General features: G+C 54.1%; 2 protein-coding genes, 1 long non-coding RNA gene and 1 pseudogene across 3 annotated transcripts; 1 reads left to right on the top strand and 3 right to left on the bottom strand.

Annotated features, from left to right (window-relative positions):
* Nucleotides 1-67: 67 nt before the first annotated feature.
* Nucleotides 68-2,193, bottom strand: S100A11 (S100 calcium binding protein A11). The gene is made up of 3 exons (XM_075040874.1): nucleotides 1,932-2,193; nucleotides 624-761; nucleotides 68-356 (listed from the first exon to the last, which is right to left on the bottom strand). Exons 1-3 carry the CDS (start codon nucleotides 1,932-1,934, stop codon nucleotides 204-206), a joined length of 294 nt encoding a protein of 97 aa, XP_074896975.1. The 5' UTR covers nucleotides 1,935-2,193; the 3' UTR covers nucleotides 68-203.
* A 2,294-nt stretch (nucleotides 2,194-4,487) lies between these two features.
* On the bottom strand, nucleotides 4,488-17,865 carry TCHH (trichohyalin). The gene is made up of 7 exons (XM_075040869.1): nucleotides 17,822-17,865; nucleotides 16,457-16,667; nucleotides 14,995-15,968; nucleotides 14,741-14,802; nucleotides 11,942-13,477; nucleotides 8,342-10,141; nucleotides 4,488-7,621 (listed from the first exon to the last, which is right to left on the bottom strand). The coding sequence occupies exons 2-7, from the start codon at nucleotides 16,592-16,594 to the stop codon at nucleotides 5,289-5,291; spliced, it is 6,843 nt and encodes a 2,280-aa protein (XP_074896970.1). The 5' UTR covers nucleotides 16,595-16,667; nucleotides 17,822-17,865; the 3' UTR covers nucleotides 4,488-5,288.
* Nucleotides 17,866-18,995: 1,130 nt separating this feature from the next.
* On the top strand, nucleotides 18,996-21,147 carry LOC142037010 (uncharacterized). Its single transcript, XR_012652267.1, has 3 exons — nucleotides 18,996-19,155; nucleotides 19,428-19,501; nucleotides 21,106-21,147. It is a non-coding gene; the product is annotated as an uncharacterized LOC142037010 (long non-coding RNA).
* A 23-nt stretch (nucleotides 21,148-21,170) lies between these two features.
* LOC142037008 (uncharacterized) lies at nucleotides 21,171-23,138 on the bottom strand (annotated as a pseudogene).
* Nucleotides 23,139-23,908: the final 770 nt, after the last annotated feature.

The following is a 23,908-nucleotide window of genomic DNA, read 5'->3' as shown; positions in this document are numbered from 1 at the left end:
GTGGCTGGACTGCTTTCCTAGTGGTTTCTCTTCACTGATGATGCTGAAATAAAACCATGCCTTACGCTAGGATTTTAAACCTTTTATTTTATACATAAAAATGAGGACTGGGGATGTCCCCATCTTAAGGGCACTGCTTCCAGCTTTGCATTGGTCTTTTTTGAGGAATGTTCACAGTGGTGGGGGAGACACAGGAGCCAGGTCTAGGGGCGAGGGGTGTTAACAAGCAGGGAATTGTGGCAGGCCACCGCAATGCCCCCGATGAGGTTCAGGAACTCCTGGAAATCCAGCTGCCCGTCACTATTCAAATCGAGTTTCTTCATCATCCTGTCCACGACACCTGGGTCCTTCTGATTCTGCAAAAGACCAAAGAGATGGGAATCGATGTCTGCCTCGAGGCAAAGATGCCCCTCTGCAAAGAACCCCCCTGCCCTCACCAGTGGAGAGGGACTGGCAGAGGAAGGCAGAATTCAGTCAGGCCAACTCTTGTCAGGCCACGCTCTGGCTTCTGATGGGAGTGAGCTCTTCCCATCGCCTACCCCATGGTGCTTGTGGGGGTAGAGGCTTTAATAGCTGTCCCGGGGGCTGAAGTGCATGCCAGGGGAGACTCTATTTTTGCTCACCTTTGTGAAGGCAGCCAGCTCAGTGTTCATGAAGGCCAGGAACTCCTTCTTGGAGAGTGTGCAGCTGTCCCCTTCACGCCCTGCGTACCGCTGGAAGACTGCTAGCAGGGACTCGATGCAGCGTTCAGTTTCCGTGGGCTGCAGGAGCCAAGAGCAAGTTCAGGTGAGTGTTGCAGGGAGCTCTGGGCTTGCAGAAGAGGAACCTGACTCTATTTCTGGAGGAAGGTTGGGCTGAGCGGGGCCTCCTGCAATTGCTTTCCTCGAGGAGTCTCCTATGCCCAACCTGTCCAGCTGCATTTTTCTTTGGTATTAATTTCTCTGATGCCTTGACACAGCACTGTGGTGCAGGAAGGACCCAGAGGTTTGGGGAGTGGTTCATGGAAAATCCCCTGGGGAGATGTCAGTTCCCATCGGAGGAGCGTCCTGGACTGGGAAGAGCTTGCGCTGCAACCACAGCGATGTGCTAGTTTTTTCCGTGCTCTCCATCACGGCTTTGCTGGGGCTGCTTTTCTGGAAAGATAAGCCTGCCTCCTGCTTTCCCTCCCCCTGTCCTGTCTGGACAGAGGAGAAACTCTGAGTCATGAGAGAAAAATTTGAGCAGAGTTGGCTTGCCAAACTACTGCCTCCGGGCAGGAACAGATCTGGGCTGGCCTATGGGCTTCTCCAGTGGGGATGGATAGGGCAAGGTGAGGGAGGTGTGGGGGATGTGGGGCTCTTTCCCCTCCCCCTGGCTCTAGACTTTGGGGAAGGGCAGTGGAGGGAGAGCTGGGGGAGGAATCCACCCTTCCCTGCCTAACCTCAGCATCCAGGGGACTCCCTGCCCCATCCTGTACTGCATGAGGCTCAGTTCAACCTTTTTTGGTTAATGGGAGAGGAACTGAGTTGCTTCCGCCCTCAGCCACAGGTCCTCGGCTCTTGGCTCCTCTGCAACCCCCTACCCTGGTGCTGGGGGCGGGGGGACGGGACAGTGGAGGCAGAACTGTAGCCCCGAATTGGATAATGGGCATCAGAAACATCAGTAGGAAAAAAGGAGGGGAGGGGGTGTCAGGAAACAACCACGTATACAACCCCCTAGTCCCCCACCCCTGTAGGGACCCTCTGCCCTCCCTCTCTAGCTTGGCACCCTCTTCTCGTGCCCAGGCCCCCTCCCTGGCAGAGATTTAGCTCAGCCCTTGGCACCATTTCCTCTTTCTCAGGCCAAAGTATGTTTCGCCTTCGGCTCTGGGGCCGCTTGTGGGAAATGCTTCTCTCCCATCGCCCTCCTGCCCTTACAGAGCTGCCTCTCCCTCCCTGTCCCGATTCACTCACCATGGCTGGGGTGCAAGGAGGGGGCTCGGTCCTCAGCACAGCCTCGGTGCGATGTGGCAAAGCAGGAGCCGGGGTGGTTATGAACCTCACCCCGCAGCCACCGCCCTTCCCAGTGCAGCCAGTGCCTAGCCCTGACTCAGCCCCCTGGGCTGCGTTGGGCAATAGTCAGCTCTAACGGCAAATCTGGACATGCCTGCGGTCCCCAGCTCAGGCTCAGAAATGTGCTGGGCCCCTCCCCTAGACTCTCTGTCCTTTTCTCTCCCGAGTTTTATTCTTTACAGTTATTTACACTTCCATTTTTTCCTTGTCTGTGTTCTCCCCTTGGTCCTTTGCTACTCGTCCCTTTATGGCTCCCTTCATTTCTTCCCCAGGGTCAGGGCTAAGCTCCCCTCAGGGCTGCCTTGCTACTACCTGGAGCATGCTCAGTGTTTCCCCTTGCTGGGGCAAAATTTGGGCTTCCCCAGCTTTTCTAATGAGGCTGGCAAAGGCAGATCAGGCATAGGGGAGCAGGCGGTGTTCCGCTGCCCACAGCCAGGGCTGCCCACCCCTGGGGGGCAATTGCTGCCTGTCCCCTTCAACCCTGACCGGTCCCACCTGCTGAGCTTTGCTGATAACACCTTGTAACCTTCTTGTGGTGTAAAAGGAGGGGGAAAGGCAACCCTATGGGTTTGGGGTGCTGCACTGGGAGCTGGCTGCAGCCAGGATTTGTCTGCAGCAGTGCTGGTCTGAGCTCTTTACCGGGGCTGGCCCCCCTTGTGCTGCTGCAGAGCGAGAGACCCTGGAGGGCTGAAACAGAGGAGGGAGACATGGAGGTGGAGGAGGGACAGGAGGCACCTAAAAGGCACCCAGAAAAGCAAGTGATGTGCCCAAATAGCTCAGAGCAGGGAGGATGGGGGCTGCGGGGCTTGCGATGCTCAGAAACCAGCACGTGGGGCTGTGATGGCCGGCTGCTCCCCATCCATCAAGAGCTGGGGAAGCTGCTCGGACCTGTGTTTATCTGTGTTTGTACAGTCCTGTGGTTATGGCACCCAGCTCCACGCCTTTGCAACCAGCGCTGATACAGAATCGCCTGCCCAGGGCCAGATTTCCCTGTGACACCCAGCCCTGGGTGCTGCCGCGTTTCCCCAAAAGCTTTGGGAGGAGCCTGGAGCGGAGAGGTCCGGGTAACATGGGCTGTCCCGGTGGTGTGGGGAAGCCGGGATGTGCTCTGGGACCTGGGACAGCTTCCAGGGATGGGTTCTTCAGGAAATCCTGGTGGAGGCTGTGACTCAGCGTAGAGCAGGAGAAAGGGAAGCCATAAATCAAGGGGACAGCTGTCCCCAATGTACTTCCTTTCTTGCCCCAGTTTCCTGCCCCCAAACTTCTCCTTTTTTCTCATGTATTGGGGAAAAAGTACTCCCCCCCCCCCCCCCAACTCCTCCCAAACTGGAAGCAGTTCAGTCCATGTAAATCAAAAGGACTTTCCAAACCTGGGAGCTGAGGGAAGGAAACCTGCTGCTCTTCTCAGATTTTGCACTTCCACCTGCATTTTGCAAACTCCTCTTTGTGATCCCTTTACAATAAAATATGAGCTGGTTAGAAGGACAAGTGTTATTTCCCCCTTTGCAAGAGGAAATCCTGGAGGGGGTCATGGCTCCGCCCCATCCTGGCTGCGGTGGGGGATTTCAAGAGGTTTCTGTTTCTTGCTGCTGCTGCTGCGTGTGTTTGCAGTCAAGGCTTTGGCCCCGTTTGCAGACAGACCATCTGTGCTGCCATGTGTTTGTCACCAAGATGTGCGACTGTCATGTGCATGAAGGGGGCATTGCCGAGAGCATTGCCCCGTGCATCTGCCTGCCCCTGGCTGGGGCAGACCCTTCCGAGTCCCTCTGGCACCAGGTTCCAAACTTCACAGGATGGTGGCCATGGCTAGGTGAGTGAGAAGCCCTGGGTGCTGCCTGCTGAGGCTGCATCAGGCTACGGTGGACTTGAGATGCCCTTATTCCTCCTGGCCAGCCTCATTACCAGCCAGCGGGCTCTGGTTGCATTTAAGAGAAAGACACAGATGGTGCTGGGGTTGCCCTCGCTTCTCTCTCGACTTGCAGCCCCATCTGCTGCTGAGGGAATTGGTTCGCTCTTGCTCAAGGGAAAGAAAAAAATAAAATCTGGTTTTCTCCAGGGAGGGTCATGGATGTCTCCATCTCCAGCCTCATGCACCATGTGTGAGATCTGGTGCATTTTCCTTGCCGTGCTGCTGCCTCTCTCCTGCCCAAGGATCCAGGAGTGGTCCCAGGTACGGGGCAGCCCAGGGGAAAAGGCAGATGGATGCATGTGGCCAGGAAAATGTGTCTGGATGGCTTCTAACCAGCAGTGGCTTTGCACTGCTGGCTGTCCCTGTAGTGCACATCTGCCATGAAAGCTGGAGCACACAGGCACATCCGTGTGTCCCCATGTGGGTGTCAGATCACAGCATGTGTAAGCTGTGCTGGGAGCCCCCAAAATCATGCAGATCAGTAGTGAGGGCCAGAGTTTTAGAGGGATGTGGGCTCCTAGACATGTAGTAGGGGGGATTTGGTGGGATTTTCAGCAGCCCCTGTCTGGATTAAGTGCCTGGGATTAGGAGGAACGTGTGATCTGAACTGGGACACCCTCCCACCAGGCTGAGGCCCTTGTAGAAATTAGATGCAAGGATGAAGGATGGCAGCAGTCAGTGCAGTCATCAGCTATTTATTCTGGTTTCTCATGCAATACATCAGTGTGAAGAAGAAAGAGACCCCCCACCCTCCACCGTTACCCTGCAGTAACCACAGCATAACTCAGCTGCTTTAAAGCCTCTGTGAGGCTGGAGCTGGGATTCTGCTCATCTGTTAGGGGAGCAGAAAGGTGTAACCAAAAGGATTGAGTCTACAAAAGTGTGGGTTTGGGTTTTTTTTTTTTTTTTTTCCCCCAGCCTCAAGGATTTTCAGGCACAGCTGACAGGAGAGCCAGTCACGGGGCTAGGGAGATGTGAGTGCAGAGAGATACAGAACAGTCATGCCACAGGGTAGAAGAGATGACAGGGACATAAAAGACAGAGAGACCCAAGGAATCCTATTAGAGCAGAAAAGTGAATAAATAGTGCATTAAGGTGGATAGACATAATGCAGGAAGACAGAAGCTGCAGATCCCGGGTTAACTATCTGCCTACCTACTTGCTGAGGATTTGTTACATGGAAAACCCCCAAACCCACTTGACACCCTCTCAGAGCACCCCATTAACCCTTTTGTGTTGAACACTTCTATGCCACCACACGGTGACACCCTAAGTTGAAAGCAGAGAGCAGAAGTGATCCTCAAAGAGACTTGGAGAAGCCCCACCAGCTCCAGGGAGAGGACTTCCCCTTAAGATGCCTTGGCTTCATCCCTGGCAGGACGGCTCGGTGCCTCCTCTGAGACTGGGGGGCTAGGGGGGCCCTGGCTCTGCTTGCTGCAAAGCTGTGGTTCTTCCTCCTGTTGAGGCTGGGCATTGCTCACTTGCTGGCTGCTCCCCTTGCTGTTCTCCTGCCGTGGCTGGCGGCTCTTCTCTGGCAGGGAAACCTCTGCATCCTCATGGCAGTGACTGGCTTCATCTCTCCAGGGTGGCTGGGAACGGCTCTCCTTGGTGGCTCGCTGGCCTGGCTCACAAGCTTCCTGTGGCTCTGTAGCCTGGGGCAGAAATGGGCAGCTGTTGGCCTCCCTGTCCTCATGCTTGCTGACTGGGCAGCTGGATTCGCGCTCTTGCAGGACCTGCTCCCTGGCAGGTTTTGATCCATCTCCCTGGGGCTGATGCTCCTTCTCTTCTGCATCAGGCATCGTGGGGTTCTGGCTGTCCCTCCTTTCCACCTTGGGCTTTGCCTGACAAGGGTCACCCTTAACACCATCTGGCTTAGAGGCAGAAGCCTGGTGAGCCCCTTCTTTCACCCCTGTTTCAGACCTCTCCTGTGGCTCATTGAGATCCCCTGTGTTTTCCTGGGAGCCAAAAGCTGGTGTGCTCCCATGCTGTGGTGTTTCGGGCTCCCCTGTTTCTTGCTCATCCCTTTGAGGTCGTGGCTCTGGATGGTTGCTCCTGTCACATGGGACTGCTGGCAGCTGGGGTGACATGTAGCACTTCTTCACGTAGATGGGCTGCCCGAGGTTGGGGGGCTGGTGACAGACAATCTCGTAGGTGGTAGTTTCAGGATCATTCAAATTCTGAATCACGTGGATCAAGCACGCAATGGTCTGAGGCTCACAGGTCTGAGGGGCGACCTGCACCTCTGGCTGTACATCAGGCTCAGCGGGGATATAACAGACCCTCATGTCAGTGACAGATACCTGCTCCCCTGGAGGAGACGGGTGTCTGTTATCCACCTCTATGGTTTGGTAGAGGCTCCTCTTGTGCCTTTGTTCTTCATCCTCATGCGTAGGGCACCCATTTGGCTCATGTCCTTCTTCCTCATGTAAAAGCCTGTGGTTCTGCCATTCTTGGTCTTCTGAAGACTGAGAGGCAGTGCACTCAGAAGGCTCACATTGTAATTTGTTTGCCTGATAGTGCTGCAGAATCTCTCCCTCTTGTTTTTCTTCGAGTAGATGGAGGCTGCTTCTCTTGCGTGTATCTCTGCGGGATCCCATAAGACCTTGCTCTTCTGTTTCCCGCGTCAGGCGGCTGCGGCGATCATAGACATCCAGGTCCAGCTCCCGTTGGCGATCGATCCTCCTGTCGCGCACGGGCTCTTCCCTCTCTCTTCCTCGGCAAATCCTCCTCTCATCCTCTGGTTCATTGCGTTCACGGGGACGGTCCCTCCTTTCCCTGTCCTCACGTGGCTCCAGTTCCCGGGACACGCGCTGGATCTCAACGTCGGCTTCTGCTTCTACCTCTGCTGTCTCTCGTGTCCTTTCGTACCTCACCGACTCACGTTGTCTCCTTCCATCGTCTTCGGGCTCGCGTGTTTGACGGTCACGTCTCTCGCGTGTCTCTCTCTGGTCGGTCGTGGCACCTTGCTCTTCCGTTTCCCGCGTCAGGCGGCTGCGGCGATCATAGACATCCAGGTCCAGCTCCCGTTGGCGATCGATCCTCCTGTCGCGCACAGGCTCTTCCCTCTCTCTTCCTCGGCAAATCCTCCTCTCATCCTCTGGTTCATTGCGTTCACGGGGACGGTCCCTCCTTTCCCTGTCCTCACGTGGCTCCAGTTCCCGGGACACGCGCTGGATCTCAACGTCGGCTTCTGCTTCTACCTCTGCTGTCTCTCGTGTCCTTTCGTACCTCACCGACTCACGTTGTCTCCTTCCATCGTCTTCGGGCTCGCGTGTTTGACGGTCACGTCTCTCGTGTGTCTCTCTCTGGTCGGTCGTGGCACCTTGCTCTTCCGTTTCCCGCGTCAGGCGGCTGCGGCGATCATAGACATCCAGGTCCAGCTCCTGTTGGCGATCGATCCTCCTGTCGCGCACGGGCTCTTCCCTCTCTCTTCCTCGGCAAATCCTCCTCTCATCCTCTGGTTCATTGCGTTCACGGGGACGGTCCCTCCTTTCCCTGTCCTCACGTGGCTCCAGTTCCCGGGACACGCGCTGGATCTCAACGTCGGCTTCTGCTTCTACCTCTGCTGTCTCTCGTGTCCTTTCGTACCTCACCGACTCACGTTGTCTCCTTCCATCGTCTTCGGGCTCGCGTGTTTGACGGTCACGTCTCTCGTGTGTCTCTCTCTGGTCGGTCGTGGCACCTTGCTCTTCCGTTTCCCGCGTCAGGCGGCTGCGGCGATCATAGACATCCAGGTCCAGCTCCCGTTGGCGATCGATCCTCCTGTCGCGCACGGGCTCTTCCCTCTCTCTTCCTCGGCAAATCCTCCTCTCATCCTCTGGTTCATTGCGTTCACGGGGACGGTCCCTCCTTTCCCTGTCCTCACGTGGCTCCAGTTCCCGGGACACGCGCTGGATCTCAACGTTGGCTTCTGCTTCTACCTCTGCTGTCTCTCGTGCCCTTTCGTACCTCACCGACTCACGTTGTCTCCTTCCATCGTCTTCGGGCTCGCGTGTTTGACGGTCACGTCTCTCGCGTGTCTCTCTCTGGTCGGTCGTGGCACCTTGCTCTTCCGTTTCCCGCGTCAGGCAGCTGCGGCGATCATAGACATCCAGGTCCAGCTCCCGTTGGCGATCGATCCTCCTGTCGCGCACGGGCTCTTCCCTCTCTCTTCCTCGGCAAATCCTCCTCTCATCCTCTGGTTCATTGCGTTCACGGGGACGGTCCCTCCTTTCCCTGTCCTCACGTGGCTCCAGTTCCCGGGACACGCGCTGGATCTCAACGTCGGCTTCTGCTTCTACCTCTGCTGTCTCTCGTGTCCTTTCGTACCTCACCGACTCACGTTGTCTCCTTCCATCGTCTTCGGGCTCGCGTGTTTGACGGTCACGTCTCTCGCGTGTCTCTCTCTGGTCGGTCGTGGCACCTTGCTCTTCCGTTTCCCGCGTCAGGCGGCTGCGGCGATCATAGACATCCAGGTCCAGCTCCCGTTGGCGATCGATCCTCCTGTCGCGCACGGGCTCTTCCCTCTCTCTTCCTCGGCAAATCCTCCTCTCATCCTCTGGTTCATTGCGTTCACGGGGACGGTCCCTCCTTTCCCTGTCCTCACGTGGCTCCAGTTCCCGGGACACACGCTGGATCTCAACGTCGGCTTCTGCTTCTACCTCTGCTGTCTCTCGTGTCCTTTCGTACCTCACCGACTCACGTTGTCTCCTTCCATCGTCTTCGGGCTCGCGTGTTTGACGGTCACGTCTCTCGCGTGTCTCTCTCTGGTCGGTCGTGGCACCTTGCTCTTCCGTTTCCCGCGTCAGGCGGCTGCGGCGATCATAGACATCCAGGTCCAGCTCCCGTTGGCGATCGATCCTCCTGTCGCGCACGGGCTCTTCCCTCTCTCTTCCTCGGCAAATCCTCCTCTCATCCTCTGGTTCATTGCGTTCACGGGGACGGTCCCTCCTTTCCCTGTCCTCACGTGGCTCCAGTTCCCGGGACACGCGCTGGATCTCAACGTCGGCTTCTGCTTCTACCTCTGCTGTCTCTCGTGTCCTTTCGTACCTCACCGACTCACGTTGTCTCCTTCCATCGTCTTTGGGCTCGCGTGTTTGACGGTCACGTCTCTCGCGTGTCTCTCTCTGGTCGGTCGTGGCACCTTGCTCTTCCGTTTCCCGCGTCAGGCGGCTGCGGCGATCATAGACATCCAGGTCCAGCTCCCGTTGGCGATCGATCCTCCTGTCGCGCACGGGCTCTTCCCTCTCTCTTCCTCGGCAAATCCTCCTCTCATCCTCTGGTTCATTGCGTTCACGGGGACGGTCCCTCCTTTCCCTGTCCTCACGTGGCTCCAGTTCCCGGGACACGCGCTGGATCTCAACGTCAGCTTCTGCTTCTACCTCTGCTGTCTCTCGTGTCCTTTCGTACCTCACCGACTCACGTTGTCTCCTTCCATCGTCTTCGGGCTCGCGTGTTTGACGGTCACGTCTCTCGCGTGTCTCTCTCTGGTCGGTCGTGGCACCTTGCTCTTCCGTTTCCCGCGTCAGGCGGCTGCGGCGATCATAGACATCCAGGTCCAGCTCCCGTTGGCGATCGATCCTCCTGTCGCGCACGGGCTCTTCCCTCTCTCTTCCTCGGCAAATCCTCCTCTCATCCTCTGGTTCATTGCGTTCACGGGGACGGTCCCTCCTTTCCCTGTCCTCACGTGGCTCCAGTTCCCGGGACACGCGCTGGATCTCAACGTCGGCTTCTGCTTCTACCTCTGCTGTCTCTCGTGTCCTTTCGTACCTCACCGACTCACGTTGTCTCCTTCCATCGTCTTCGGGCTCGCGTGTTTGACGGTCACGTCTCTCGCGTGTCTCTCTCTGGTCGGTCGTGGCACCTTGCTCTTCCGTTTCCCGCGTCAGGCGGCTGCGGCGATCATAGACATCCAGGTCCAGCTCCCGTTGGCGATCGATCCTCCTGTCGCGCACGGGCTCTTCCCTCTCTCTTCCTCGGCAAATCCTCCTCTCATCCTCTGGTTCATTGCGTTCACGGGGACGGTCCCTCCTTTCCCTGTCCTCACGTGGCTCCAGTTCCCGGGACACGCGCTGGATCTCAACGTCGGCTTCTGCTTCTACCTCTGCTGTCTCTCGTGCCCTTTCGTACCTCACCGACTCACGTTGTCTCCTTCCATCGTCTTCGGGCTCGCGTGTTTGACGGTCACGTCTCTCGCGTGTCTCTCTCTGGTCGGTCGTGGCACCTTGCTCTTCCGTTTCCCGCGTCAGGCGGCTGCGGCGATCATAGACATCCAGGTCCAGCTCCCGTTGGCGATCGATCCTCCTGTCGCGCACGGGCTCTTCCCTCTCTCTTCCTCGGCAAATCCTCCTCTCATCCTCTGGTTCATTGCGTTCACGGGGACGGTCCCTCCTTTCCCTGTCCTCACGTGGCTCCAGTTCCCGGGACACGCGCTGGATCTCAACGTCGGCTTCTGCTTCTACCTCTGCTGTCTCTCGTGCCCTTTCGTACCTCACCGACTCACGTTGTCTCCTTCCATCGTCTTCGGGCTCGCGTGTTTGACGGTCACGTCTCTCGCGTGTCTCTCTCTGGTCGGTCGTGGCACCTTGCTCTTCCGTTTCCCGCGTCAGGCGGCTGCGGCGATCATAGACATCCAGGTCCAGCTCCCATTGGCGATCGATCCTCCTGTCGCGCACGGGCTCTTCCCTCTCTCTTCCTCGGCAAATCCTCCTCTCATCCTCTGGTTCATTGCGTTCATGGGGACGGTCCCTCCTTTCCCTGTCCTCACGTGGCTCCAGTTCCCGGGACACGCGCTGGATCTCAACGTCGGCTTCTGCTTCTACCTCTGCTGTCTCTCGTGTCCTTTCGTACCTCACCGACTCACGTTGTCTCCTTCCATCGTCTTCGGGCTCGCGTGTTTGACGGTCACGTCTCTCGCGTGTCTCTCTCTGGTCGGTCGTGGCACCTTGCTCTTCCGTTTCCCGCGTCAGGCGGCTGCGGCGATCATAGACATCCAGGTCCAGCTCCCGTTGGCGATCGATCCTCCTGTCGCGCACGGGCTCTTCCCTCTCTCTTCCTCGGCAAATCCTCCTCTCATCCTCTGGTTCATTGCGTTCACGGGGACGGTCCCTCCTTTCCCTGTCCTCACGTGGCTCCAGTTCCCGGGACACGCGCTGGATCTCAACGTCGGCTTCTGCTTCTACCTCTGCTGTCTCTCGTGTCCTTTCGTACCTCACCGACTCACGTTGTCTCCTTCCATCGTCTTCGGGCTCGCGTGTTTGACGGTCACGTCTCTCGCGTGTCTCTCTCTGGTCGGTCGTGGCACCTTGCTCTTCCGTTTCCCGCGTCAGGCGGCTGCGGCGATCATAGACATCCAGGTCCAGCTCCCGTTGGCGATCGATCCTCCTGTCGCGCACGGGCTCTTCCCTCTCTCTTCCTCGGCAAATCCTCCTCTCATCCTCTGGTTCATTGCGTTCACGGGGACGGTCCCTCCTTTCCCTGTCCTCACGTGGCTCCAGTTCCCGGGACACGCGCTGGATCTCAACGTCGGCTTCTGCTTCTACCTCTGCTGTCTCTCGTGTCCTTTCGTACCTCACCGACTCACGTTGTCTCCTTCCATCGTCTTCGGGCTCGCGTGTTTGACGGTCACGTCTCTCGCGTGTCTCTCTCTGGTCGGTCGTGGCACCTTGCTCTTCCGTTTCCCGCATCAGGCGGCTGCGGCGATCATAGACATCCAGGTCCAGCTCCCGTTGGCGATCGATCCTCCTGTCGCGCACGGGCTCTTCCCTCTCTCTTCCTCGGCAAATCCTCCTCTCATCCTCTGGTTCATTGCGTTCACGGGGACGGTCCCTCCTTTCCCTGTCCTCACGTGGCTCCAGTTCCCGGGACACGCGCTGGATCTCAACGTCGGCTTCTGCTTCTACCTCTGCTGTCTCTCGTGCCCTTTCGTACCTCACCGACTCACGTTGTCTCCTTCCATCGTCTTCGGGCTCGCGTGTTTGACGGTCACGTCTCTCGCGTGTCTCTCTCTGGTCGGTCGTGGCACCTCGCTCTTCCGTTTCCCGCGTCAGGCGGCTGCGGCGATCATAGACATCCAGGTCCAGCTCCCGTTGGCGATCGATCCTCCTGTCGCGCACGGGCTCTTCCCTCTCTCTTCCTCGGCAAATCCTCCTCTCATCCTCTGGTTCATTGCGTTCACGGGGACGGTCCCTCCTTTCCCTGTCCTCACGTGGCTCCAGTTCCCGGGACACGCGCTGGATCTCAACGTCGGCTTCTGCTTCTACCTCTGCTGTCTCTCGTGTCCTTTCGTACCTCACCGACTCACGTTGTCTCCTTCCATCGTCTTCGGGCTCGCGTGTTTGACGGTCACGTCTCTCGCGTGTCTCTCTCTGGTCGGTCGTGGCACCTTGCTCTTCCGTTTCCCGCGTCAGGCGGCTGCGGCGATCATAGACATCCAGGTCCAGCTCCCGTTGGCGATCGATCCTCCTGTCGCGCACGGGCTCTTCCCTCTCTCTTCCTCGGCAAATCCTCCTCTCATCCTCTGGTTCATTGCGTTCACGGGGACGGTCCCTCCTTTCCCTGTCCTCACGTGGCTCCAGTTCCCGGGACACGCGCTGGATCTCAACGTCGGCTTCTGCTTCTACCTCTGCTGTCTCTCGTGCCCTTTCGTACCTCACCGACTCACGTTGTCTCCTTCCATCGTCTTCGGGCTCGCGTGTTTGACGGTCACGTCTCTCGCGTGTCTCTCTCTGGTCGGTCGTGGCACCTCGCTCTTCCGTTTCCCGCGTCAGGCGGCTGCGGCGATCATAGACATCCAGGTCCAGCTCCCGTTGGCGATCGATCCTCCTGTCGCGCACGGGCTCTTCCCTCTCTCTTCCTCGGCAAATCCTCCTCTCATCCTCTGGTTCATTGCGTTCACGGGGACGGTCCCTCCTTTCCCTGTCCTCACGTGGCTCCAGTTCCCGGGACACGCGCTGGATCTCAACGTCGGCTTCTGCTTCTACCTCTGCTGTCTCTCGTGTCCTTTCGTACCTCACCGACTCACGTTGTCTCCTTCCATCGTCTTCGGGCTCGCGTGTTTGACGGTCACGTCTCTCGCGTGTCTCTCTCTGGTCGGTCGTGGCACCTTGCTCTTCCGTTTCCCGCGTCAGGCGGCTGCGGCGATCATAGACATCCAGGTCCAGCTCCCGTTGGCGATCGATCCTCCTGTCGCGCACGGGCTCTTCCCTCTCTCTTCCTCGGCAAATCCTCCTCTCATCCTCTGGTTCATTGCGTTCACGGGGACGGTCCCTCCTTTCCCTGTCCTCACGTGGCTCCAGTTCCCGGGACACGCGCTGGATCTCAACGTCGGCTTCTGCTTCTACCTCTGCTGTCTCTCGTGCCCTTTCGTACCTCACCGACTCACGTTGTCTCCTTCCATCGTCTTCGGGCTCGCGTGTTTGACGGTCACGTCTCTCGCGTGTCTCTCTCTGGTCGGTCGTGGCACCTTGCTCTTCCGTTTCCCGCGTCAGGCGGCTGCGGCGATCATAGACATCCAGGTCCAGCTCCCGTTGGCGATCGATCCTCCTGTCGCGCACGGGCTCTTCCCTCTCTCTTCCTCGGCAAATCCTCCTCTCATCCTCTGGTTCATTGCGTTCACGGGGACGGTCCCTCCTTTCCCTGTCCTCACGTGGCTCCAGTTCCCGGGACACGCGCTGGATCTCAACGTCGGCTTCTGCTTCTACCTCTGCTGTCTCTCGTGCCCTTTCGTACCTCACCGACTCACGTTGTCTCCTTCCATCGTCTTCGGGCTCGCGTGTTTGACGGTCACGTCTCTCGCGTGTCTCTCTCTGGTCGGTCGTGGCACCTTGCTCTTCCGTTTCCCGCGTCAGGCGGCTGCGGCGATCATAGACATCCAGGTCCAGCTCCCGTTGGCGATCGATCCTCCTGTCGCGCACGGGCTCTTCCCTCTCTCTTCCTCGGCAAATCCTCCTCTCATCCTCTGGTTCATTGCGTTCACGGGGACGGTCCCTCCTTTCCCTGTCCTCACGTGGCTCCAGTTCCCGGGACACGCGCTGGATCTCAACGTCGGCTTCTGCTTCTACCTCTGCTGTCTCTCGTGCCCTTTCGTACCTCACCGACTCACGTTGTCTCCTTCCATCGTCTTCGGGCTCGCGTGTTTGACGGTCACGTCTCTCGCGTGTCTCTCTCTGGTCGGTCGTGGCACCTTGCTCTTCCGTTTCCCGCGTCAGGCGGCTGCGGCGATCATAGACATCCAGGTCCAGCTCCCGTTGGCGATCGATCCTCCTGTCGCGCACGGGCTCTTCCCTCTCTCTTCCTCGGCAAATCCTCCTCTCATCCTCTGGTTCATTGCGTTCACGGGGACGGTCCCTCCTTTCCCTGTCCTCACGTGGCTCCAGTTCCCGGGACACGCGCTGGATCTCAACGTCGGCTTCTGCTTCTACCTCTGCTGTCTCTCGTGTCCTTTCGTACCTCACCGACTCACGTTGTCTCCTTCCATCGTCTTCGGGCTCGCGTGTTTGACGGTCACGTCTCTCGCGTGTCTCTCTCTGGTCGGTCGTGGCACCTTGCTCTTCCGTTTCCCGCGTCAGGCGGCTGCGGCGATCATAGACATCCAGGTCCAGCTCCCGTTGGCGATCGATCCTCCTGTCGCGCACGGGCTCTTCCCTCTCTCTTCCTCGGCAAATCCTCCTCTCATCCTCTGGTTCATTGCGTTCACGAGGACGGTCCCTCCTTTCCCTGTCCTCACGTGGCTCCAGTTCCCGGGACACGCGCTGGATCTCAACGTCGGCTTCTGCTTCTACCTCTGCTGTCTCTCGTGTCCTTTCGTACCTCACCGACTCACGTTGTCTCCTTCCATCGTCTTCGGGCTCGCGTGTTTGACGGTCACGTCTCTCGCGTGTCTCTCTCTGGTCGGTCGTGGCACCTTGCTCTTCCGTTTCCCGCGTCAGGCGGCTGCGGCGATCATAGACATCCAATTCCTGTTCCTGTTGGAGATCAGTCCTCTTGTCCTGTATTTGTTCTTTTCTCCTTGTATCTTGTTGTTTTTCCCACTCTTGATTCAGATGGATGTCTCTCTCACCTTCTTGATATTCAAACTCATGTTCCTCTTTTTTCCCTTTTTCAGAGTTTTGTTTTTTTGGCTTACAAGTCTCATAGTATCTGTGGTCGAGTTGTAGCGGTTTCTGTATATATGTTTGATGTGTGTTTTTTGAGTCCCGGCATTCAGGCTCATGTGGCTCGTGGCTGCTGTGTTCAAGTGCTTTTTGTTCCAGCTCACGTACGTGGTAGCGGCTCCTCTTTTTTGTGCATAATTCAGGTTTACGTGGCTGATTGTGACTTCCTATATCTGCTCTTTGTGGCTGCTGGGTTTTTTGATCATATGCTGGTAGTGCTGTCTCATGTGGCTGATGGCTACTCCACCGGTTTGGCAGTGCTTGAGGTTCACAGCTCTGGCTGTGACTCCTCACGTCTGCCAGTTGTTCTGGCTGCAGCACCTCTTGATTTTGCCTCTCATCTTCTTTCAGTCTGGCCTCTTGTGCTTGCAAGCTGCTGCACTTGCGGTGTTGTACATCTCCTTGTCTGTCTGTCTGTAGTGGCTGATGTCTATTTTGGCTCTTCTGTTGGTCACGTGGCTTTTGGTGTCGTTCTTCATATTCCTGAGGGGTTGACTCCCCTGGCTTGCTACTTCGCTTTGCATCGTTTCTGCTTTGCGTGTTATGTTGCTGGTGATGACTCCCCATTTCCTCTAGTGTTTCAAGCTCATTGATCCTGGTGTCTCGTTGCAACTCAGGTTCACAGGGGGGATGATACTTACTCTCACAAGTTTGTTGTTCCTCCTCCTGGAGCTGCTGACGGCTCCCTCTGTTCTTAATGTCAGGCTCTTGGAGTGACTTGCCACTGGTTGTCAGCTTTGTTCTTTGCAGAAGGCATGGTCCCTTTGGCAGGTACCAGTAGCAGGCCTTAGCTACTCTGAACACCAAAAGCAGGAACTCATTAAAATCTATTTCCCTATCACCATCCCACTCCAGAAACTGCAGAATCTTGTCAATTGTCTGAGGGTCATGCGGCTTCTGCAGGGAAAACACACACAGGGAAACAAAAAAGGGAGTTTAGTCTTCCTGCTCCTTGTTAGAGAAATGCAAAGGCAGGGACAACTGCAATCTTTTCTCCTTCCCTCTCTAACACCTTCACTTTCATAGCTGAACAGGAACTCCATGTCTTTGTTCTCCATTTTCCTGGTTGTTCCCTGGCTGCAGCCAACCAGCTGTCTTCTCTTTGGGATATGCTGTATCCCTCTATTGGATACATTTCCTTCCTACCTTTGAAAGAACACGATACCTCCCCACAGTTCATTCTCCAGCTTTTGCCCATTTGTACATGGCAAAATGGGTTGGGAGAACTGTTGAAGCTGTCAGTGCAAAGGAACGCAACTGCTGCTCCCCTTTGAAAGCCTCCCCATCCCACCGTCATAAGAATCATCCCCTCTCCAGAAGGAGATTTTGCAGTCTCTTGCACTCCAGTCTCAGCCTAAAGCCCTCCCCCTTGCAGCAGCACTCACATCTATGATATCTGCAAACTCCCTCTGGATGAACTCCTTCATCTTCCTTTGGCTGAGGTTGGAGCAGTCTCCATCTTCCTTTGCATGTTTGTGAAAGACGCTGATGATGGTGGAAATGCTGTCTAAGAAGCGAGACATCTTCCTGCAGATTCAAGCAAGCTTGCAAGAAAAGGAGCAGACCGAAGGATGGGAGATTGGCTTGCCTCTGAGCCTGAAAAGAGGAGGGAGAATTGCTGGGGTCAGGCTGTGCGCGTTAACGGGATGCTGGCTGCCATGTTCTGTGTGTTCGCTCCTGTGCCATGGCGAGCTCTTTCACCAGAGCACTGGGAAGACACTCAAATGCTTACGAGTTTTAGTGGGATGGGGAGTGTCCTCCAACTTGCCTACTGAGGTATTTGAATGATGGTTGATAGGGGATGGCAGGATGCCTGCATTTTTGGATCGCAGGGAGGGAACTGGGGATGGTGACTCAAGAGATGCCCCAAGAACCCATCCCCATGGGGCTATACCAGGTACTTATGTTTCCAGGACCCGCGCTGCTATCTCTGCCTGGCACCAAGAGAGATACACTGGCTTCTGTGAAGCGGGTTAGAGGATGTCTAACACAGCACTGGCACAGCCTGAGACAAGATCTAGCTGGGTCAGAGACAGGTAGAGTGCTTACAGAGAGTTAAAACAAGCCCTGTGGCTGGTGCTCCTGTGACCAGTAGTAATGCAAAACAATTGATAAAGCTTTCATTACAGCATCAGTTCATTGGCAAATAGATTTTGGCCAGAGGAGAACTGTCAGTTCACCCAGGTCAGAACTGCTTATTTAATTTTACTGAGATCTGCTTGGCAGAAAGCAGAGGTCCTGTTGGAGCTTTGTGTCTGGAAACCTCAAAAGCCACCTCCTTCCTTCCTCCTCACAGGATCCCCAAGCCTGTTATCAGGTACATCGGTGCTGAGAACAGCTTGCAGCTGGGGAAGCTGTGCCGTGTCTGCCTTGCCGCCTCTATAACGTGCACATATGCATGAACACATGTGCACAGCTCTGCATATGAAATCCTGGGTTTTGCTATTTCTGTAGAAAACAGAAAATGTCTCCAATTTGTTCATTCTGGGTGGGAGCTGACTCCAGACCAAAGTAAAGCATGAAACCTGGCTCCCTCTCTTGTTTTCTTTTGGAGAAAAACTGCATCTACACATGGACACACAACAACAGCATGCAGGTATCTGAATAACACTAAACAACACTTCACTGGATATAAACACAGAAGACTCAGAAAATACTGCAGCAGGAACAACGCTGCCACCCAACATGAATCCTATAGAAATAACATGTCCTTGCCTAGCAAAGTGCACGTTTCAGAAGGAGTGACTTACCCAAATCACCAATGGGATCAAGTGGGATTCCTGTGAAGCCGTGCGGAGTGATCGGAGGACCGGAGTGCTTTTATAGGGTCCTTGACGGAGCTACAGAAAGGAGACACCCTTTGTGGATGTTGTCCTGATTCATCTTCGGCCAAGCCCAGCTGCACCTTGACGTCCTCAAACGGGTTATTTAACTTATCATCCCCTTACCTATCATTTTAACCCAGAAATAGCAGTTGCCATGTGGCAATTCAGGCACTGGCTGGTTCCACCTAATCCAGACTGTAAAGTTATTTTATGGGCTGATTGTATTTCAGATTTTAAAAAAACTAGAGTAGCTATAAAGCGTGTATATGTATTAATGGGAGGGTGTATTTTCATATAAATGTGCATCTGCATAGGTATGAATTTATATATGTACAATACACACACACACATAAAACCAGTATGAAATGAAATAGAATAAAATTCTGAGGATGGGAGCAGAAGTATTGATGGTAGCAGAGCTGACTATGAGCAGATTTGGGACAGCTGCGATCTGTATGGCCCATGAGCTCAGTACCACGATACCAGAGATTATTTTTGTTTGCTTTTTGTGCAGTTCCTTTGGCACCTTGGGCCTGAGGTCAGTGGGGTTCGGGTCTGGCTTTTGCTCGCAGAAGGACAGAAGACCTAAGCACTACAAAAATGGTGGAATGCAAGTGCGCAGCAGTGAGATCCCCAAATCCTCCAGATCTTGGCTTGTGTGGCATCCTTGTAGAGTGTTTTATTTTTGGTAACTTCTTATTAAGGAGCCTTTTTGTATATTATCCAGGTTTTTGTTGGGAAAAACCCAACCACAAACAGAATATTTTTAAATGGTGAAGTTTGCAAAATGAATTTTCATACAAGAAAATATCTGTTCGATAAGCAATGACTTTTCATTGAGAAAAATAATGACAAAACGTTTTTCATATTAACTGTCTTCCATGAATGACTTTCATTTCAACTTTCCTTGATCTTTAATTAAAAATAAAAGCAGGAACGTCTCTGCTGAGAGGTCAATTCATGTTGAATCTTCATCTAGTTGCCCTAGGCAGCTTTTGCTGTAATTACCTCTACAATCTTCTTTTTTTTTTTAATGTTTTAACAATAAATTAGTTAGAGACCAACTGATTCCTTTATTCATCCTGAACTCTCACAGCACACAGATCAAATAAGGAAGATACCAGCCATGCCACCTGGGCCCCTGCTTTTGGAAGTAGGATGCTGCCTTGACAAGCATGACGGAGACATTGCAGAAAGCCTTCAGAGCATGAACTTGTCACGCAGCCTTGGGTGAGTGGCTCATCTGGCCCATCTGTAAGGTAAGATCATACTGGGTGTAGGAGCCTAATTAATTAGTGCTGGTAACACCTTGGGGATACTCATACAAGTGCGTACGAAGATTTGTTACTAACCATACTTCATTTTTGAGCTTTTTTTCAAGATTAAATTATACTTGTGCAAATTATACCCCACCTGTGGGATAATAACACCCTTGGGAAACTGTAATTTTATGGTAGATTGGAGTTGTTATTAGAATTAGAGTATTACAGTGCGGCTTGGTGTCCTGTAACAGTCTGTAATCCCCCTGCAGGGGCTGGGACAGTGCGGGATGGTCGAGTGCCACGTGAGCCACCAGGCAGAGTTGGCGTATCAATGCAGGAAAAGGTATGTCGCGTTTCGGCCACGTGCATGCTGGCAGGCTCGTCTACTTTCCCGTGCTTTGCTGCCATTCCCAGGTCAAAGCAATGAGTTGCAAAGCACGTTCTTGGCAGCACTGAAACCCCCTTTTCTCCAACAGCTTGGTTTTCCCCAAAGATGCTTTCATAAGACAGGACTTGGGTAGGTTTTTAAAAGCTATTACCAAAAAGGGTGGGCTCTGTCCTCCTGCTTCTTACCCAAGTCTGTGCCCATCCACGTCACTGTTTATACAGGGTGACTGAACTTCTATTGCATTTAATCTTAGAGGAAGTGGGCTTCTTGTGTGGTGTATAAAAGACCTTTTCTCTTCCAACACCTCCCAGGCTTGCAGGACTCTTAGACAGGTTTTTGTGTCAGTGGCATAATTTTCATGTTCTCCTTAAAATGAACCAACCCCCCCCCCCCCTTAACTTCAAATATGATACCCCTGATGGCAAAGGTAGTGTTGTTTAGGATAGAGCATATAATTAACGCAACCCTAACAGGGCTTGGTGCCTACCTGAACTGGGAGGTCAGTTTTTTACTGATGCTGCAAAAGGTGGCAGCTGATGGACAGACAGACTGCAGGGGGATGGTTGGGTCTAGTGATTTTAGACCCTAAGCCAGAACTAATAAGAAGCAAAGAGCCATTGGACAAACCTCTAAGACCTATTTTACAAGAAAAATGGAGTTCTCTGTAAAATAAAATGTTTTGAGGAATGACTCAGATGGAATGGGGTTTTGACAGATAGGTGGTGAAAGTCTTGACTGTCCCATTTCATGTCCACAGCTGTCATGAGGTAAGTCAGAACTTATTTTTGCTAATATGTTTTATCAGAAGTAGAGCATACTGGCGTACTTTGTGTCTAATGCATCAGCACTTTTAAACTAAATCATTTTTGCGATGTATGTTCTGGGGATAGTTTTGAAATGCTGGTTTTTCTGATTCAGCACTTAGCAAATTGTGAAATTCTGGGGTGTCCCAGAGGAATGACGTTTTATTTTCCAGTGAGGTCTCTGTGTGCTGCTTGTCACCAGCCACAGAGCAGGAGGTGCGGGTGCATTTATCATGTGCTGATTTTGCTGATAGGTCACAAGTGAAAGATAGCATGGTGAAAAACAGGCTGAGCATCACCCTCCCTGCGGGATGCCGAGTCCTGGGCCTGCCTGGTGGTCCAGCACGTCTGAACCCCCTAATAAACCCCACTGACTTCACCAGACTGCTCATGCCCTCAGCATTATCCACATTCCTATGTGCATGCTTGGACAAGTGCCCAAAGACCTGGTACCCCAAACTGCTTGAACTGAATCTGAGTTTGAGATTGGCTCCGTTTGTGCATGAGTTGCATGTCAGCTTTTTATCTCTGGCCTCTCAGTTGTTGCTGGGACTGGATGTACCCGAATAATAATTTTTCCTGTGTTTAATATATCTCCACTCCTTCCTTTGGAGACTTCTATAGCTAATAGGGATTTTTGATCTTCATAGCATGCTCCACATTCCCCTTGCGTCTGAGATTATTAATAAAGTGAGGTTAAATAGGACAAATCCCTCCCATTCAGTGTTAAGCAGCTGTTTATTTTTTTCGTGACAGACATGAAAAACACCCGGAGCAGATGGATGCTGTGAAGGATCTGTTCAGGTCAGCTGTGCTGTTGTGTTAAGCCAGACTTCCACCCTCTCTGAAGACATCTCTCGCAGGGATGTCACATCCCTGCCCGTAGGGAGCAATTGATTCACCTCAGCTAAATTGCAAAGGCAGCTGAGCAGCAGTTCCTTTAGGCTATCCACCCCCAAGACACACCTGCCTCTCTGCAGCCATCCCTCCATCTGCACCCTGGAGCAGTCTGGCCATATGTCATGCAAGGGACGGACGCTCAGGTCCTCTGCACCTCATCATGTCAACCTGGCTGTTTGCTCAGGCTGAGGGCATGCTTGCAACACCACACTGGGACACTGTGCCCTTTTGCCTTCAGTTTTATTGCTTTGCTTACACAGGCAGAGGCAGCCTAACACAGAGTAAGAGGGAAGGGCTCTGGTCATGCATAGCTCAGTACAAACCAGGGGTGTGAAGCCCAGGTTTAACAAGGAATTGGACAAGACATGACAACTAGAAATACAAAAAACAGAGCGGGATTGGACAAAATGTACCTCCATGCAGGGGGCAACAGCCTCACTTAGATGGGGGCTTGTTTCAGCCTTTACTGCTGTGGTAGCCACTGATACAGAGACTGCAGGAGCTGATGCTCTGTAGTGGGTTGTCTTTGGTGAGGAGCGTCTTGTTGCTGTTGTGCTGGACAAGATGGAGCATCTGCCCTGCTGTGCTTCTGCTCCAGCACCTTGGATTCAGGGAGCTGATGGCAAGTTGGGTTATGGCATGTTTCCTGGGGCTTGGGATCCCAATGGGGGCTTGCACCCCACTGTGGGGGCAGCAGCTTCTGGGTCTTGCTGGGATTGGGGTCCTGCCAAAGGGCCTTGCAGACCTGGATCTTGTTGTTTGGGTCTGTTCCTCATGTCTCTGAGGGACAATTCAGGTTCTGCTCTGCTGACTCTGTCTCTGGGCTCTGATGGTGGTTTGAACCCTGCCCTGGTGCCTCAGTTTCTTGGGCCTGGTGGGTTTTTGGGTCCTGTTTTGGTGCCTCAGTCTCTTCAGCCTTATGGGTATTCTTGTCCTGCTCTGGGGTTGCAGTGTCCAGGATCTCAGCTCTCTCTGGATCCCCTTCTGGTCCTTCAGTCCCATCATCTTGGTGGGTGTCCTGGTCCTGCTCTGGTGTCTCATGCTCCTGGGTTTGATCAGTGTCCTGGTCCTGCTCCTGTGTCTCACCGTCCTGGATTTGATGGTTGTCTGGGTGCTGTGTCTCAGTGTCCCGGACCTTGGTTGTTCACACCCTGCTCACGGACCTGCTGGTTGCAGGAGACCCTCCTCGCTGCATGCAGCCTTGGCTGCTGCTCCCTACCTGCCTTCTCTTGCACTGTCAGCTCTTGACTATCTTCTGGTGCCTAGTGCTGCTGGAGTGGCTTTCAACAAGCCTTGGTCACTTGGAAAACCAGGCTGAGCAACTCACTGAAGTCAACCCTGCAGTTGCTGTTATCATCCAGGAAGCACAGCACCTTCTTGATGGTTTTGGGGTCCTGGAGGGTTCTGTAAAGAGACAAATGGTGTTGGCGAAGCCTGTGAACCATTTGTGCCATCTCTCTAGGAGCACTGGAGCAGTCTCAGGGCAGAAATCCAGCCCCATGCCCCCACTCCCCCATGCCTTGTGTTGCTCCCTGCACTGAGCTCCACAAGCTGCTGGCTCTGGGAGAACGGACAGCCTCTCCTCTTCCCTGCAGATCCTGGGCTTTGAAGGCATCTGTGCCTTTCCCAGGGAGCCAGGTGTCCTGTACACCCGCATGGGAGTGCACAGCTTTACCCACCCTGCCGGCCCTGCAGCCAGAAGGCACACGCGTGGCAGGCGCCAGCTGTGGGGCTGGATCCTCACCTCCATCGCATCCGTGAACTGCTCAGTGAGCTGCTTCAGCTCCTCCCTGCTCAGAGGGCTGCAGTTGCCGTCGCTTCTGGCACACGTGTAGAAAGCAGCAGTGATGCCATTGATGTTTTCCTGGAGCTGGGCCATCTTGCTGCAAATTTGAGGCAGCCTGTGAGAAAAACCCAGACAAAAAGGAGCTTTTTTTTGGTTCATTTGTTTGGGTTTCAGATAAGTTACTCTTAAACAACACAGCTGGACAGAGAGAGAGAAAGAAGAGCCAGAGGAGGGCACAGATGAAATGAAATGGTATAAAGGAAGGGAAAGAGAGAGCAAGAAGGATGACACAGGAAAACAAATCTGAAAAATGAAACTCAGCTGCAGAAGTGGCTAGATGTGAGGACCAGCAGGTGATGGCTGGAGAGGTAAGGGACCGTGAGAGCCAAAAGGCTGGGGACACACAGTAAGAGAAGAGAGAAAAAAAATCCCATTTGGCTTTCTCTGGCGCAGAACAGAGCTGTGAATGGAGGTTGTCTCTAACAAACCATGGAATAGTTTAATTCCAGATCTCCTTTATTACTATTTTTTTCCTTCAGGAGAGCTCAGCAGTGGCAGCTCCAGGGACATCCTTATGGCCAGAAGCTCCTGCTTTCCTGCTGGTAGCAAAGTCAGACAACGTGAAAAGTATGTCCAGGCTTATCTGGGCGAGGAGGAGGAGCGCTGAGCTTCAGGAGCGCAGTCTGGAGCAGATCAGCTCTTGGCCATCTTATATACAGTTCAGGATCACAGCTTGCATCTTCCAGAGGAGACACCCCTTCAGCAGGGTGACCTGAAACATCTCACACCCAATTATGGTGGCATGCCCCTGTCTTCAGTTGTCTCTTTCTCATTAACTTCTGCTCTGATGCTTTTCTCTGGAGTTAATGCACG

Source organism: Buteo buteo, chromosome 11, assembly GCF_964188355.1.
Source record: "Buteo buteo chromosome 11, bButBut1.hap1.1, whole genome shotgun sequence".
Lineage (NCBI taxonomy): Eukaryota > Metazoa > Chordata > Aves > Accipitriformes > Accipitridae > Buteo > Buteo buteo.
The sequence above is the reverse complement of the archived record's forward strand: the minus strand, read 5'-3'. Positions and strand labels throughout refer to the sequence as shown.

Excerpts from the sequence above, each read along its gene's own strand:
- S100A11 (XM_075040874.1), bottom strand. Across the intron at positions 357-623 it reads AGCTGGCTGCCTTCACAAAG|AATCAGAAGGACCCAGGTGT; the intron begins GTGAGCAAAAAT and ends GGTCTTTTGCAG.
- TCHH (XM_075040869.1), bottom strand. The coding sequence starts at position 16,594 with ATGTCTCGCTTCTTAGACAGCATTTCCACCATCATCAGCGTCTTTCAC. Across the intron at positions 14,803-14,994 it reads GGGAAAAAAGAGGAACATGA|AGAGACACGCGAGAGACGTG; the intron begins GTTTGAATATCA and ends GACCGACCAGAG. Across the intron at positions 13,478-14,740 it reads AGACGATGGAAGGAGACAAC|AGCCCGTGCGCGACAGGAGG; the intron begins GTGAGTCGGTGA and ends GAGAGAGGGAAG.